Source organism: Moschus berezovskii, chromosome 12, assembly GCF_049115385.1.
Source record: "Moschus berezovskii isolate FMDL1 chromosome 12, NW_MosBer_1.0, whole genome shotgun sequence".
Classification (NCBI taxonomy): Eukaryota; Metazoa; Chordata; class Mammalia; order Artiodactyla; family Moschidae; genus Moschus; species Moschus berezovskii.
The window spans coordinates 2,993,423-3,009,586 of NC_142471.1; the positions used below are offsets into that span (position 1 = coordinate 2,993,423).

Sequence of the window (16,164 nt, forward strand, 5' to 3'; positions counted from 1 at the left end):
AGTGATTTTGGAGCCCAAAAAAATAAAGTCTGACACTGTTCCACTGTTTCTCCATCTATTTGCCATGAAGTGATGGGACCAGATGCCATGATCTTAGTTATCTGAATGTTGCGCTTCAAGCCTACCTTTCCACTCTCCTCTTTCACTTTCATCAAGAGGTTTTTTAGTTCCTCTTCACTTTCTGCCATAAGGGTAGTGTCATCTGCATATCTGAGGTGATTGATATTTCTCCCAGCAATCTTGATTCCAGCTTGTGCTTCTTCCAGCCCAGCGTTCCTCATGATGTACTCTGCATATAAATTGAATAAGCAGGGTAACAATATACAACCTTGACATACTTCTTTTCCTATTTGGAACCAGTCTGTTGTTCCATGTCCAGTTCTAACTGTTGCTTCCTGACCTGCATACAGGTTTCTCAAGAGGCAGGTCAGGTGGTCTGGTATTCCCATCTCTTTCAGAATTTTCCACAGTTTATTGTGATCCACACAGTCAAAGGATTTGGCATAGTCAATAAAGCAGAAATAGATGTTTTTCTGGAATGCGCTTGCTTTTTCCATGATCCACCGCATGTTGGCAATTTGATCTCTGGTTCCTCTGCCTATTCTAAAACAAGCTTGACTATCTGGAAGTTCATCGTTCACGTATTGCTGAAGCCTGGATTGGAGAATTTTGAGCATGACTTTACTAGCGTGTGAGATGAGTGCAATTGTGCGGTAGTTTCAGCATTCTTTGGCATTTCCTTTCTTTGGGATTAGAATGAAAACTGACCTTTTCCAGTCCTGTGGCCACTGCTGAGTTTTCCAAATTTGCTGGCATATTGAGTGCAGCACTTTCACAGCATCATCTTTCAGGATTTGAAATAGTTCAACTGGAATTCCATCACCTCCACTAGCTTTGTTCGTCGTGATGCTCTCTAAGGCCCATTTGACTTCACATTCCAAGATGTCTGGCTCTAGGTGAGTGATCACACCATCGTGACTATCTTGGTCGTGAAGATCTTTTTTGAACAGTTCTTCTGTGTATTCTTGCCACCTCTTCTTAATACCTTCTGCTTCTGTTAGGTCCATACCATTTCTTTCCTTTACAGAGCCCATCTGTGCATGAAATGTTCCCTTGGTATCTCTAAATATCTTGAAGAAATCTCTTGTCTTTCCCATTCTGCTGTTTTCCTCTATTTCTTTGCATTGATTGCTGAGGAAGGCTTTCTTATCTCTCCTTGCTATTCTTAGGAACTCTGCATTCAGATGCTTATATCTTTCCTTTTCTCTTTTGCTTTTTGCTTCTCTTCTTTTCACAGCTATTTGTAAGGCCTCCTCAGACAGTCATTTTGCTTTTTTGCATTTCTTTTCCATGGGGATGGTCTTGATCCCTGTCTCCTGTACAATGTCATGAATCTCCGTCCATAGTTCATCAGGCACTATATCTATCAGATCTAGTCCCTTAAATCTATTTCTCACTTCCACTGTATAATCATAAGGGATTTGATTTTGGTCATATCTGAATGGTCTAGTGGTTTTCCCTCCTTTTTCAATTTAAATCTGAATTTGGCAATAAAGAGTTCATGATCTGAGCAACAGTCAGCTCCTGGTCTTGTTTTTGCCAAATGTATAGAGCTTCTCCATCTTTGGCTGCAAAGAATATAATCAGACTAATCAATCTGATTTCAGTGTTGACCATCTGGTGATGTCCATCTGTAGAGTCTTCCCTTGTGTTGTTGAAAGAGTGTGTTTGCTATGACCAGTGCGTTCTCTTGGCAAAACTCTATTAGCCTTTGCCCTGCTTCATTCTGTGCTCCAAGGCCAAATTTGCCTGTTACTCCAGGTATTTCTTGACTTCCTACTTTTGCATCCCATTTCCCTATAATGAAAAGGACATCTTTTTTGGGTGTTAGTTCTAAAAGGTCTTGTAGGTCTTCATAGAACCGTTCAACTTTGGCTTCTTCAGTGTTACTGGTTGGGGCATAGGCTTGGATTACTGTCATATTGAACGGTTTACCTTGGAAACGAACAGAGATCATTCTGCCATTTTTGATATTGCATCCAAGTACTGCATTTTGGACTCTTTTGTTGACCATGATGGCTACTCCATTTCTTCTAAGGGATTCCTGCCCACAGTAGTAGATATAATGGTCATCTGAGCTAAATTCACCCATTCCATTCCATTTTAGTTCACTGATTCCTAGAATGTCTATATTCACTCTTGCCATCTCCTGTTTGACCACTTTCATTTTGCCTTGATTCATGGACCTAACATTCCAGGTTCCTGTGCAATATTGCTCTTTACAGCATCGGACCTTGCTTCTATCACCAGTCACATCCACAACTGGGTATTGGTTTTGCTTTGGCTCCATCCCTTCATTCTTTCTGGAGTTATTTCTCCACTGATCTCCAGTAGCATATTGGGTACCTACCGACCTGGGGAGTTCCTCATTCAGTATCCTACCATTTTGCCTTTTTCCTCAAAACTATAACAAAAATTAAGGAAACACTGCTGCTGCTGCTGCTAAGTATTTCAGTCGTGTCTGACTCTGTGCGACCCCATAGACAGCAGCCCACAGGCTCCCCCATCCCTGGGATTCTCCAGGCAGGAACACTGGAGTGGGTTGCTGTTTCCTTTGCCAATGCATGAAAGTGAAAAGTGAAAGTGCAGTCACTCAGTCACGTCTGACTCTTAGCGATCCTTTGGACTGCATCCTACGAGGCTCCTCCACCCATGGGATTTTCCAGACCAAGGTAATGGAGTGGGTTGCCATTGCCTTCTTCGTAAGGAAATACAAAAGACCCAAATAGCCAAAGAAGTTTGAGAAAAAAGGACAGAGTTGGAAAAATCAGGGTCTTTGGGTTCAGACTATATTACAAAGGTGTAGTAACCAAGACAGTATGGGATTGGCACAAAACAGACACATAACTCCATGAAACAGAATAGGGAGCCCAGGAATAAACTCACATAATTATGGTCAATTAGTCTACAACAAAGGAGGCAAGAATATGCAATGGAGAAAAGACGGTCTCTTAAGTAAATGATATTGGGAAAACTGGACAGCTATATGTAAAAGAATGAAATCACAATATTCTCCTATGCCATACAAAAAATGAATTCAAAATCAATTAAAGGTCTAAATGTAATACCAGAAACGATAGCACTTCTAGAGGGAAACATAGGCAGTACACTTTCACATAAATTGTAGCAATGCATTTTTGGATCAGTCTCCTAAAGCAAAGGAAAACAAAGCAAAAATAAAGAAATGGGACCTAATTAAATTTAAACTCACAGTAAAGGAAACCATAAACAAAAGGAAAAGACAGCTTATAGAACTGAAGAAAATATTTGCAAAGGGTGTGACTGACAAGGGATTAATCTCCAAAACATACAAAGAACTATGCAGCTGAATATCAAAAAACAAAACAAATCACCCAGTCAAAGAATGGGCAGATCTAAATAGATGTTTCTCCAAAGACACCATATAGATGGTCAAAAGGCACATGAAAAGATGTCCCACATTGTTAATTACTAGAGAAATACAAATCAAAACTATAAGGTATCACTTCACACCAGTCAGAATGGTGTACAAATAACAAATGCTGGAGAGAATGGGGAGAAAAGGGAACCCTTCTACAACGTTGGTGGTAATGTAAATCGGTACAGCCACTATGGAAAGCAATATGGGCGTTCCCTAACAAACTGAAAATAGAGCTACTATATTATCCTGCAATTCACTCCTGGGCATATATCCAGAGAAAACCATTATTTGAAAATATATACGTACTCCAATGTTCATTGTAGCACTGTTTACAATAGCCAAGACAAGGAAGCAACCTAAATCTCTGAATGGATAAGGGAGATGTGGTGTGTGTGTGTGTATATATATAATGGAACAGTACTCAAACATGAAAAATAATGAAATAATGCCTTTTAGAGCAACATAGATATACCTAGAGATTATCATACTAAGTTACATAAGACAGAAAAATATATGATATTGCTTATATATGAAATCTAATAAAAATGATACAAATGGACTTATATACAAAACAGAAATAGATCCACAGATAGAGAAAACAAGCTTATGGTTACCAAAGGAGAAAGCTGTGGGGAGTCAGAAATTAGGAGTTTGGGATTAACATATACACACTAATATGTATAAAATATAACCAACAAGGACCTACTGTATAGGACAGGGAACTATACTCAACGTTTTATAATGATCCATAAAGGAAAAGAATCTGAAAAAACATATATTTATATGTATAACTGAATCACATTGCTGTACACCAAAAACTAACACAACTTTGTAAATCAACTATACTTTAATTTAAAAAGAGTAAAAAAAATAAAAGAAAATCTTCTATTTTTGTATTTCAAAATCATTGTTACCATAAAGTATGGTTTTTACCCATGGAGTTAAAAAAAAAAATTCTAAGATAATTTTTAAACTAGCCATAATATATAAATAAGGACCACTGAATGTGAGCAGTTGTATAACTCTCATTCTCATTATTTTTAAATGTAAATATAAAGGAATGGCCACTTATTAGACAAATTTAGAATTGCTACATTCTCTACCTGTGAGCTGATACAGACACTGAGTAATCATATTTGGTCTGGTGATATTTTGCCATAATTGAAGAAAGCTGCGGATGGTAATTAAGAAGAAATAAAACAGAGGCTGAAATAAACACATTCAGTTGGGTTGCACCTAATGGAACAGAATTCTGGTGAAGCCCTGTAAGACAAAGTGACCTCTTGACTCGCCACTGAAATCATGTGAGGATGAGAACATGCTTATCCAACGTGTATTTGGATTTTGGGTGTGTGGTTCAAGACTCATCTGCTCAGTTGTCTTACTTTCTGGGAGAACTGAAGAGTTCTGTCAAACAATTTATCTAAAAGTTACATAATTCTGTACATACAAAATAGGAACTTGAAGTCCCACTTCTCAGATTGATAGTAAAATTGTATGAATAAAAAGACAAAATTAGCACATAATACTATTATGATAAGAAATGGAATATAAAAATGATTTGATTTGCTTTAAAAGCTTACTAACCATTTCTTAGTTAGAAATACTAACCATTTGACTACTTTCATTTAGTTAGTGAATCATAAAATGACCTGGAAAAATAATATTCCACCGCAGAAAAGAATCCTGACTAATTTGTTGAGAAGAGTTCACTATCCATTTTAAAACGAATAAGAGTCAAGGCTTTTTATTTTCTAAGTAGTCAAATATAAACACAAATGAGTAAAATTCCCTTTAAAGCAAGCTGAAGACAAGTTTGTGCAGTTTACAACACATTTTCATGTGAATATGCTTTTCTAGTAAGATCTCGTACTGTTCACACTTGAAAAAATTATGCATACTACAAAAAACCAAGGTATTCCATCCCTACAACCCTGGATGGTGAAGGAAGGCTAAGGAAGCTGGTCTAGGCACATGGTGTGGTTTCCCAGGTGCCATTCAAGATGGACCGTCAGGGCCCTGGCACCTCACTGGCCTCCTTTCTTCATAGCAACCTTGGTGGGAATACACAACACATGGCCTCAAAACCTTTGGGGACCTTCTCTTTTGGTGTAGAAAAGATGCCCAGGACATTTATAGCCCAACTCAGCTATCACAGTCTGTAAATGACTCTCAACTTGTTCTAGAAATTATACCACATACACCTCCCACCAATTTGTCACTTGGTCTCTGGTGAGGTGCAAAGTAAAACTAAATGTCTTGTTATAAGAACACCACTGCCCCAATACAGGGTCAACTGCAGAGGATAATGAGGAAGGCCAGCTCTGCTGTGATGACAGACTAAAATCACGATGGAGGGATAACCGATAACCATTTAAAAAATGAAGGCAGGCAGCTGTGAGCGAATTCCTTATCAATCTCTCTCTCTATCTGAGGAATTGGGAAAATTCTCAAAGAGATGGGAATACCAGACCACCTTAGCTGCCTCCTGAGAAATCTGTATGCGGGTCAATAAACAACTGTTAGAACTGGACATGGAGCAACAGACTGGTTCCAAATTGGGAAAGGAGTATGTCAAGGCTGTATACTGTCACCCTGCTTACTTGACTTATATGCAGAGTACATCATGTGAAATGCTGGGCTGGATGAAACACAAGCTGGAATCAGGATTGCCAGGAGAAATATCAATAACATCAGATATGCAGATGACACCACCCTTATGGCAGAAAGCAAAGAGGAACTGAAGAGCCTCTTGATGAAAGTGAAAGAGAGTGAAAAAGCAGGCTTAAAACTCAACATTCAAAAAATGAAGATTATGGCATCCAATCCCATCACTTCGTGGCAAATAGATGGAGGAACAGTGGAAACAGTGACAACTTTCTTTTTTGGGGCTCCAAAATTTCTGCAGATGGTAACTGCAGCCATGAAATTAAAAGACGCTTGCTCTTGGAAGGAAAACTATGACAAACCTAGACAGCATATTAAAAGGCAGAAACATTACTTTGCTGACAAAGTTCCATCTAGTCAAAGCTATGGTTTTTCCAGTAGTCATGTATGTATGTGAGAGTTGGACAATAAAGAAAGCTGAGCGCCAAAGAATTGATGTTTTTGAACTGTGGTGTTGGAGAAAACTCTTAAGAGTCCCTTGGACTGCAAGGAGATCTAACTTGTCGATACTAAAGGAAATTAGTTTTGAATATTCATTGGCAGGACTGATGCTGAAGCTGAAACTGAATACTTTGGCCACCTGATGCTAAGAACTGACTCTTTGGAAAAGACCCTGATGCTGGGAAAGATTGAAGGCGGGAGGAGAAGGGGAGGACAGAGGATGAGATGGTTGGATGGCATCACTGACTCAATGGACATGAGTCTGAGTAAACTCTGGGAGTTGGTGATGGACAGGGAAGCCTGACATGCTGCAGTCCATGGGGTTGCAAAGAGCCAGAAAACAACTGAGCAACTGAACTGAACTGATGATGGCAAACCTCTACTGTGAGAGTAAGAGTGATGCAAGGGGAACTCAGGGGGCCCACCTGAACTCTGCTTTTGCACATGGAAACTCATGTCCTATAACCATACCCTTCACACTTTTTCTTGAAATAGTTTCCTGCTGTCTTCCTTTCTGGTGTATTTCCACAGCCCTAAAACCTATTCTAAATAGAAGGTGTTAATAAGCTATCTTGTCACAATAATTTGATGTAACAGGTTTATATATCATCCAGAATTATAAAATAAAAGTCAGAAATCCAATGTATAATTAAAGTACACTGTTTCTTTTATGCTTGCAAATAAAAACTGAGCTAATGATTGACTCCTTGAGATGAAGCACATTAAGTGCTTTATAAACCTTCTCTGAGAACAAATATTAAAAGAAAGTAATTTCTCACCACTTATGAGTCTCTGTCAGTGAGTTCTCCTCTGCTTCTTGGTCAATTTTAGCTGAAAATGCAAGAAAAGTAATAGATGAGATATGATAAACAGCTATAACCATCTCAAACAAAATAGATCAAATAATATGAAATATATTTTAATACATTAAAGCTAATGTACTCCACCAAAAGTTTATTTTTATTTTTTAAAAATTTTATTGGAACATAAAATTACAGAATTTTATTTAAAATCTATGAATAAATATGATTGAATAGGTTATATTTAATTTTCATTAAGTTAATACTACTTTCTAAGTAATTTCTTTAAATTAGTCACATTAACCTGAGAAAATAAAATACCAGATAACTTGATATTCACATCAAATTTGTCTGTCAAGGATTTAAATGCCAATAATTAGTTGAAAACAATTCTCTCAAGCAAAGGTCTGAAAAGCAAAAAAACCCTAAATAGTAAAGATATGTAATGATCTTTACCAGTGCTCTCCACATCAGATCACAATTGAGTAGATCCAGAGCTGACTTCTATGCAGACATAAGATAAAATACTAATACTTTCTCCTAACTTCAAGTGATGACATGACATTGCACCCACTGATTTGCTACTAGATTTGTCTAAAATTAAAGAATGGTAGCTGGACACAAACCCAAAGATCTTATTTGGGAAAGGGATTACATCACTATTTTTAAATTGTTTAAAATAACACAGAAACTCCCATCACATAAAGTAAGTATGTCAATGACTTTAACTGTCCAGTAAGCATTCTAGGAATTTATGTATTACTTTATATACATACACACATATTTGGCACAAAAGTTTAGAAAATACTCCCATTTCTTACAATGCTTTTAATAATATTTTTAGTCTATTCCACTAGATCTCAAAATGTAGCAGTGACCCATTAAATTCATTTCATTCTTCACTAATTATCTGTGACACACAGTTTGAAAATCACTGAACTACTGGACAAAAAATTTTAAAAATGAAAGGAAAAAACCACCCTGGAACTAGTGAAAGAAGTTGTGTTTTCATAATCATTTCCTTTGGGGGCACACTTGCAGCCATTTGGCAAAATTAAAAGACAGAAAGGAGCAGGGCAAAATGATTATAAATATTGGAACTGGGCGTGAAATCAAACCTGTGGCCACTTGGGAAATGTCAGTGACTGCATCACGACATAAACAGTTGTCAGCTTCAGCTGTTGTTTCACAACCTCAAGACAGGGTTTGTTTGAAGGTCTGCACGCATCTGCAAAGCCATGCAGAGTGTTATGCAGCCCTCTGCAGGACTGCCTGAATTTACCAGTGACCCTGGGAGATGGTAGCAGAGGTATGTTTCCCCTTTCCCTTTTGGTTTTTTAGAATGCTTACATAAAGCTACAGGTCAATCATTAGCCATATTAAGAAACAGGATAGATGTTCCATGACTTCACTTTGAAAAGTCTCCAATGTTAACCCATTTTCTTACAAAATCTGCTTTGGGCTGCTGTATGAAAATGGTTTGTTTTCAGAAGTAATTCTAGAACTACAGAAAAGTTTAAGAGAAAACAACAAAGCAACACAATGCATAGCACTTTCAGGAAGGATGTTCTTCCAAATGCCCTTGAATCATTTTTTTCTCTTGTAAAATAAAGAATTTAAGACTAAGAAAGGAAGAAAATTTTTGGACTATTCTAGATGCAGCAAGTAAATGATTTATGAAATTTAAAACATCCTAGAATGAGATTCCAGTGACGCGTATTCTATTCTGATTCTGCCTCTGAAATTAGCTTTGTAATCTTAGGCTTCCCTGGTGGCTCAGACGGTAAAGAGCCTCCTTGCAATGCAGGAGAAAGAAAGTGAAAGTTACTCAGTCATGTCTGACTCTTTGTGATCCCATGGACTATATGGTCCATGGGATTCTCCAGTCAGAATACTGGAGTGAGTAGCCATTCCCTTCTCTAGGGGATTTTCCCAACCCAGGGTTCGAACCCAGATCACCCACACTGAGGTGGATTCTTTACCCGCTAAGCCCCCAGGGAAGCCCCGGGTTCAATCCCTGGGTCGGGAAGATCCCCTGGAGAAGGAGATGGCAATTCACTCCAGTATTCTTGCCTAGAAAATCCCACGGATGGAGAAGCCTGGCAGGCTACAGTCCAAGGGGTCACAAAGAGTCGGACACAACTGAGTGACTGACACACACAGAATCTTAGGCAAATAGATTAATATGTTAACATATACAAAATATTTAGCATAGTGCCCGCAATAATTAGTAGGGGCTACATAAATATTCTTTGAAAATGTTGGATTTCAAGCTCTTGAAATCCTAAAGTGATACAGCACATAATAATATTTAACTGAATACACCAACTGCTATTGCATCATGCTTCAACATTATATGAAGATAAAGAAAACAGACACTTAACAGCTTTTTGGTATGGACCTAACAGAAGCAGAGGATATTAAGAAGAGGTGGCAAGAATACACAGAAGAACTGTACAAAAAAGATCTTCACGTCCAAGATAGTCACGATAACGTGATCACTCACTTATAGCCAGACATCTTGGAATGTGAAGTCAAGTGGGCCTTAGAAAGCATCACTACGAACAAAGCTAGTGGAGGTGATGGAATTCCAGTTGAGCTATTTCAAATCCTGAAAGATGATGCTGTGAAAGTGCTGCACTCAATATGCCAACAAATTTGGAAATCTCAGCAGTGGCCACAGGACTGGAAGAGCAATGCCAAAGAATGCTCAAACTACAGCACAATTGCACTGATCTCACACGCTAGTAAAGTTATGCTCAAAATTCTCCAAACCAGGCTTCAGCAATACGTGAACCGTGAAATTCCAGATGTTCAAGCTGGTTTTAGAAAAGGCAGAGGACCAGAGATCAAACTGCCAACATCCGCTGGATCATGGAAAAAGCAAGAGCATTCCAGAAAAGCATCTATTCCTGTTTTATTGACTATGCCAAAGCCTTTGACTGTGTGGATCACAAGAAACTGTGGAACATTCTGAAAGAGATGGGAATACCAGACCACCTGACCTGCCTCTTGAGAAACCTGTATGCAGGTCAGGAAGCAACAGTTAGAACTGGACATGGAACAACAGACTGGTTCCAAATAGGAAAAGGAGTATGTCAAGGTTGTATATTGTCACCCTGCTTATTTAACTTATATGCAGAGTACATCATGAGGAACGTTGGGCTGGAAGAAGCAGAAGCTGGAATTAAGATTGCCGGGAGAAATATCAATAACCTCAGATATGCAGATGACACCATCCTTATGGCAGAAAGTGAAGAGGAACTATAAAGCCTCTTGCTGAAAGTAAAAAAGGAGAGTGAAAAGGTTGGCTTGAAGCTCAACATTCATAAAACTGAGATCATGGTATCTAGTCCCATCACTTCATGGGAAATAGATGGGGAAACAGTGGAAACAGTGTCAGACTTTATTTTGTGGGGCTCCAAAATCACTGCGGATGCTGACTGCAGCCAGGAAATTAAAAGACGCTTACTCCTTGGAAGGAAAGTTATGACCAACCTATATAGCATATTAAAAAACAGAGACATTACTTTGCCAACCAAGGTCCGTCTAGTCAAGGCTATGGTTTTTCCAGTGGTCATATATGGATGTGAGAGTTGGACTGTGAAGAAAGCTGATCGCCAAGAATTGATGCTTTTGAACTGTGGTGTTGGAGAAGACTCTTGAGAGTCCCTTGGATTGCAAGGAGATCCAACCAGTCCATTCTAAAGGAGATCAGTCCTGGGTGTTCATTGGAAGGACTGATGCTAAAGCTGAAGCTCCAATACTTTGGCCACCTCATGCGATGAGTTGACTCACTGGAAAAGACTCTGATGCTGGGAGGGACTGGGGGCAAGAGGAGAAGGGGACGACAGAGAATGAGATGGCTGGATGGCATCACCGACTCGGTGGAGGTGGGTTTGAGTGAACTCCGAGAGTTAGTGACATGGGGTCGCAAAGAGTCGGACACGACTGAGTGACTGAACTGAACTGACTGAACTGATATAATATAAGACCCTAACTAGTTGTGAGTGGAATGAAGTGAGTTTCAGTTATTTATAATGATTCCTTGTGATGTATATTAAAACAGCTTTGGCTTCAATGTACGAGCAAATTTTACTGAATAGACACTTCAATGTGGCAGAAGAATGATTTTTACTAAAGGAATAACACAAAAATAGGCTCTCTGTCCAAACCTAATAGCCATATTACAACCATAAAACCAAATTGGAATAGCAGGAAATACTTTAAATTACTCTGTTTTCCATTTTTTTAAACATGATTTTGAAGCTAAAAGGAGTTGTTTTCTCTGCTGTTATCAGCTTTGATAAAGTACTATGACAGATTATTCTCTTTTGTAGGGCAGTCTTAGAAATAGAAAACTTGTAACTTCCCTGTTGGTCCAGTGGTTAAGAATCCACCCTGCAATGAAGGGACACGGGTTCAATCCTTGGCCAGGGAACTAAAATCCCACAGGCCACAGCTAAGACCCAATGCAACCAAAAGAAAAAAAAAGAAATAAAAAATTTTCTGGAAACTTGGGATGCAATTCGGATTTCTGGAGACACTGAACTGCCATTTCTCAACACACTGCTTGCAGAAAAACACCATCAAAATTTTGTTATCACAATCTTTTAAGCACACTTATGATGTTAACTTGGGCTTCTCAGGTGATGTGAGTGGTAAAGAACATGCTTTCCAATGCAGGACACGTAAGAGACATGGGTTCGGTCCCTAGAGGAGGGCATGGTAACTCAGTCCAGTATTCTTGCCTGGAGAATCCCACAGAGAGAGGAGCCTGGTGGGCTATAGTCCATAGGGTCACACAGAGTCTAACATGAGTGCAGTGACTTAGCATGCACATACAAGATGTTAACTTAGTGACAAATGCAGGATGTGTTTCTTTAGATTGTGAGGATGAAACCGATCAAACTAAAATGTTACTAAGGTAGCAAAATTTAAGGTATTTTTTAGATAACTTTGCCATTCATTTAGGGAACACTCAAATTAATTCATGCATTGGAGAAGGAAATGGCAACCCACTCCAGTGTTCTTGCCTGGAGAATCCCAGGGACAGGGGAGCCTGGTGGGCTGCCGTCTATGGGGTCACACCAAGTCGGACACGACTGACGCAACTTAGCAGCAGCAGCAGCAAATTAATTACATGCAGTGACCAAAATCTTAGACCAACTGTGTGTTTTATTAGGTTGCTGCTGCTGCTGCTAAGTCGCGTCAGTCGTGTCCGACTCTGTGCAACCCCCATAGACAGCAGCCCACCAGGCTCCCCTGTCCCTGGGATTCTCCAGGCAAGAACACTGGAGTGGGTTGCCATTTCCTTCTCCAATGTATGCATGCATGCTAAGTCGCTTCAGTTGTGTATGACTCTGTGAGACCCTATGGACAGCAGCCCACCAGGCTCCTCTGTCCACGGGATTTTCTAGGCAAGAATACTGGAGTGGATAATTGCAGTTTCAGACCATGAATTTTAAATTATTATAACTAGCCTCAAATATATCTTTATTAATCAACATAGGAACCATTACAATCAACACCTTTTTGCCAACAAGAAATAAGTTTGTTTATTCCTGAAGCATAAATATCTGTGCTTTGGGATTTGATGAACACTTGGAAATCATTTTCTGAATCCTGATGGTTGTGGAAACATTTTCCCTGTAAAAAGTTGTCAAGATGTTTGAAGAAGTGAAAGTTGGTTGGTGAGATGTCAGGTGAATATGGCAGATGAGGCAAAACTTCATAGTTCAATTTATTCAAATTTTGAAGCACTGGTTGTACAACATGTGGTCAGGAATTGTCATGGAGAAGAATTAAGCCCTTTCTGTGGACCAATGCCAGCTGTGTGCACTGGAGGTTTAGGAGCATCTCATTGATTTGCTGAGCATACTTCTCAAATGTAATGGTTTTGCCAGGATTCAAAAAGCTGTAGTTGATCAGACTGGTTCAGTTCAGTTCAGTCACTCAGTTGTGACTCTTTGTGACCCCATGGACTGTAGCATGCCAGGCCTCCCTGTCCATCACCAACTCCCGGAGTTTACTCAAACTCATGTCCATCGAGTTGGTGATGCCATCCAACCACCTACTCTCACCTTCAATCTTTCCCAGCATCAGGGTCTTTTCCAATGAGTCATGTCCATCTCTTTGCGACTCTGTGGACTGCGGCATGCCAGGCTCTTCTGTCTTTCACTATCTCCTGGAGTTTGCTCACATACGTGTCCATTGAGTTGGTGATGCTAGCTAACTAATTTATTCTCTGCCACCCACTTCTCCTTCTGCCCTCAATCTCTCCCAGCATCAGGGTCTTCTCCAATGAGTTGGCTCTTCACATCAGGTGGCCAAAGCATTGGAGCTTCAGTTGCAGCAATAGTCCTTCCAATGAATATTCAGGACTGATTTCCTTTAGGATTGACTGGTTTGATCTCTGCAGTCCAAGGGACTCTCAAAAGTCTTCTCCAGCACCACAATTCAAAAGCATCAATTCTTTGACACTCAGCCTTCTTAATGGTCCAAATATCACACTGGTACATGACTACTGGAAAATCCATAGTTTGGCCTAAACGGACCTTTGTCGGCAAGTGATGTCTTTCTTTTTTAATATGCTGTCTAGGTTTGTCATAACTTTCCTTCCAAGAAGCAAGTATCTTTTAAATTTCATGGCTGCAGTCACTGTTGGCAGTATATAGGAATGCAAGAGATTTCTGTGTATTAATTTTGTAACTTGCAACTTTACCAAATTCATTGATGAGCTCTGGTTTTCTGGAAGCATCAGTAGGATTTTCTATGTATAGTATCACGTCTTAGAGCCCATGAAAATAAAATCTGTCACTGTTTCCATTTTTTTCTCTTCTATCTGCCATGAAGTGATGGGACCAGATGTCATGATCCTGGTTTTCTGAATGTTGAGTTTCAAGTCAGCTTTTTCACTCTCCTCTTTCAGCTTCATCAAGAGGCTCTTTAGTTCCTCTTCATTTTCTGCCATTTGAGTGGTATCGTACTGCATATCCAAGGCTGTTGATATTTCTCCCAGCAATTTTGACTCCAGCTTGTGATTCATCGACCCCAGTATTTCACATGTATACACACTTGACCTTATTTACGTTATACATAAATAATCTTTCAAGGGTGATCCTCGTTATTCATGGATTCTGTATTTGTGAAGTTGCCAACTCATTACGATTGATTTTAACTTCAAAATAAATAACTGCAGTGCTTTTGTAGTTACTCACAGATGTATGCAGAACATTGAAAAGTCTGAGTCACCAGACACATGTTCCTGGTTAAGGCTGAATACAGTTTGGCCCTGCTTTATTCCAAGTCTCATACTGTACAAGTGTCCTTTTCTCAGTCTACTGGGACATAGTTTGGCATTTTTTACCTCCTTCTTTTCTGGTAATCTCTTTTTAAACAGTCCACAGCATGGAGGTGCAGAGCTATCTAGTGCCCTAAACCTGAGGAGGCTATGGTGTGCCTTATGGAGAAAATATATGTGTTTGGTAAGCTTCACTCAGGGGCAGTCAGACTTGGCTGTGAGTTTGATATTGATGAACTAGCAGCATAGTAAAGAAGGTGTATTCAAACATGAACACACATAAAGCAAGATTGTACTTTGGTTGGTTGATGAAATGAGACCAAAATGTGACCAGAGGCTTGAAGAACTGTCTTTACTGCTAGGAACAGTGGATCAGTACTCACTAATTCAGTGTTTGCGGCAACCTTGTAGAACATAATTATGGCAAATAATGAGACTATATTTATCTTGTGTTATAAATGAATATAAAATGTGCAAAATTATATGTATGTGTGCATATGTATGTACATAAATATGCTATGTTTCTATTATATATAAAATAAGTTATATGAAATATAATATATCCAAAAATACATATAGTAATATTTTTAAATTTCAAAATAAAAATAAAAAAGGAAAAGAAGTAAAATGTCCTGTTTGCAGATGACATGATACTATACATAGAAAATGCTAATGATGCTTCCAGAAAACCAGAGCTCATCAATGACTTTGGTACAGTTGCAAGCTGCAAAATTAAAACACAGAAATCTCTTGCATTCCTATACACTAATAGTGAAAGGTCAGAAAGAGAAATTAAGGAAAGAATCTCATTTACCATCATGTCAAAAAGAATAAAATATCTAGAAACAAACATACCCAAGGAGGCAAAAGACTTGTACTTCAAAAACTGTAAGACACTGATGAAAGAAATCGAAGATGACACAAACAGATGGAGAGATATACCATGCTCTTGTATTGGAAGAATCAATGTTGTCAAAATGACCATACCACCCAAAGCAATCTACAGACTCAATACAATCCCTATGAAAGTATAGCATTTTTCACAGAATTAGAAGAAAAGAATTTACGGTTTGTATGGAAACATGAAAGACTCTGAACAGCCAGAGCAATCTTGAGAAAGAAAAATAGAACTGGAGGAATCAGGCTCCCTGACATCAGACTACACTACAAAGCTACAGTCATCAAAACAGGGTGGTGTTGGCACAAAAACAGAAATATAGATCAATGGGATAAGATAGAAAGTCGAGATTAACCCACACAACTATGGTCACCTAATCCATGACAAAAGAGGCAAGAACATATCATGGAAAAAAGACAGTTTCTTCCATAGGTGGTGCTAGGAAAACTGGACAGCTACATGTAAAATAATGAAAGCAGAATACTCCCTAATGCCAAACACAAAAATCAACTCAAAATGGATCAGAGACTTAGATGTAAGACTGGACACTATAAAACTCTCAAAGGAAAACACAGGCAGATCCTCTCTGACATAA

At 38.9% G+C, this 16,164-nt stretch overlaps 1 protein-coding gene across 1 annotated transcript in view; it reads right to left on the reverse strand.

Annotated features, from left to right (window-relative positions):
* FMN2 (formin 2) overlaps positions 1 to 16,164 on the reverse strand; it is a 363,411-nt gene that overhangs the window by 56,189 nt on the left and 291,058 nt on the right. Inside the window, exon 20 of the mRNA XM_088842479.1 lies at positions 7,348 to 7,399. Coding sequence (XP_088698605.1) covers positions 7,348 to 7,399 — 52 coding nt within the window. The remainder of the gene's footprint in view (positions 1 to 7,347; positions 7,400 to 16,164) is intronic.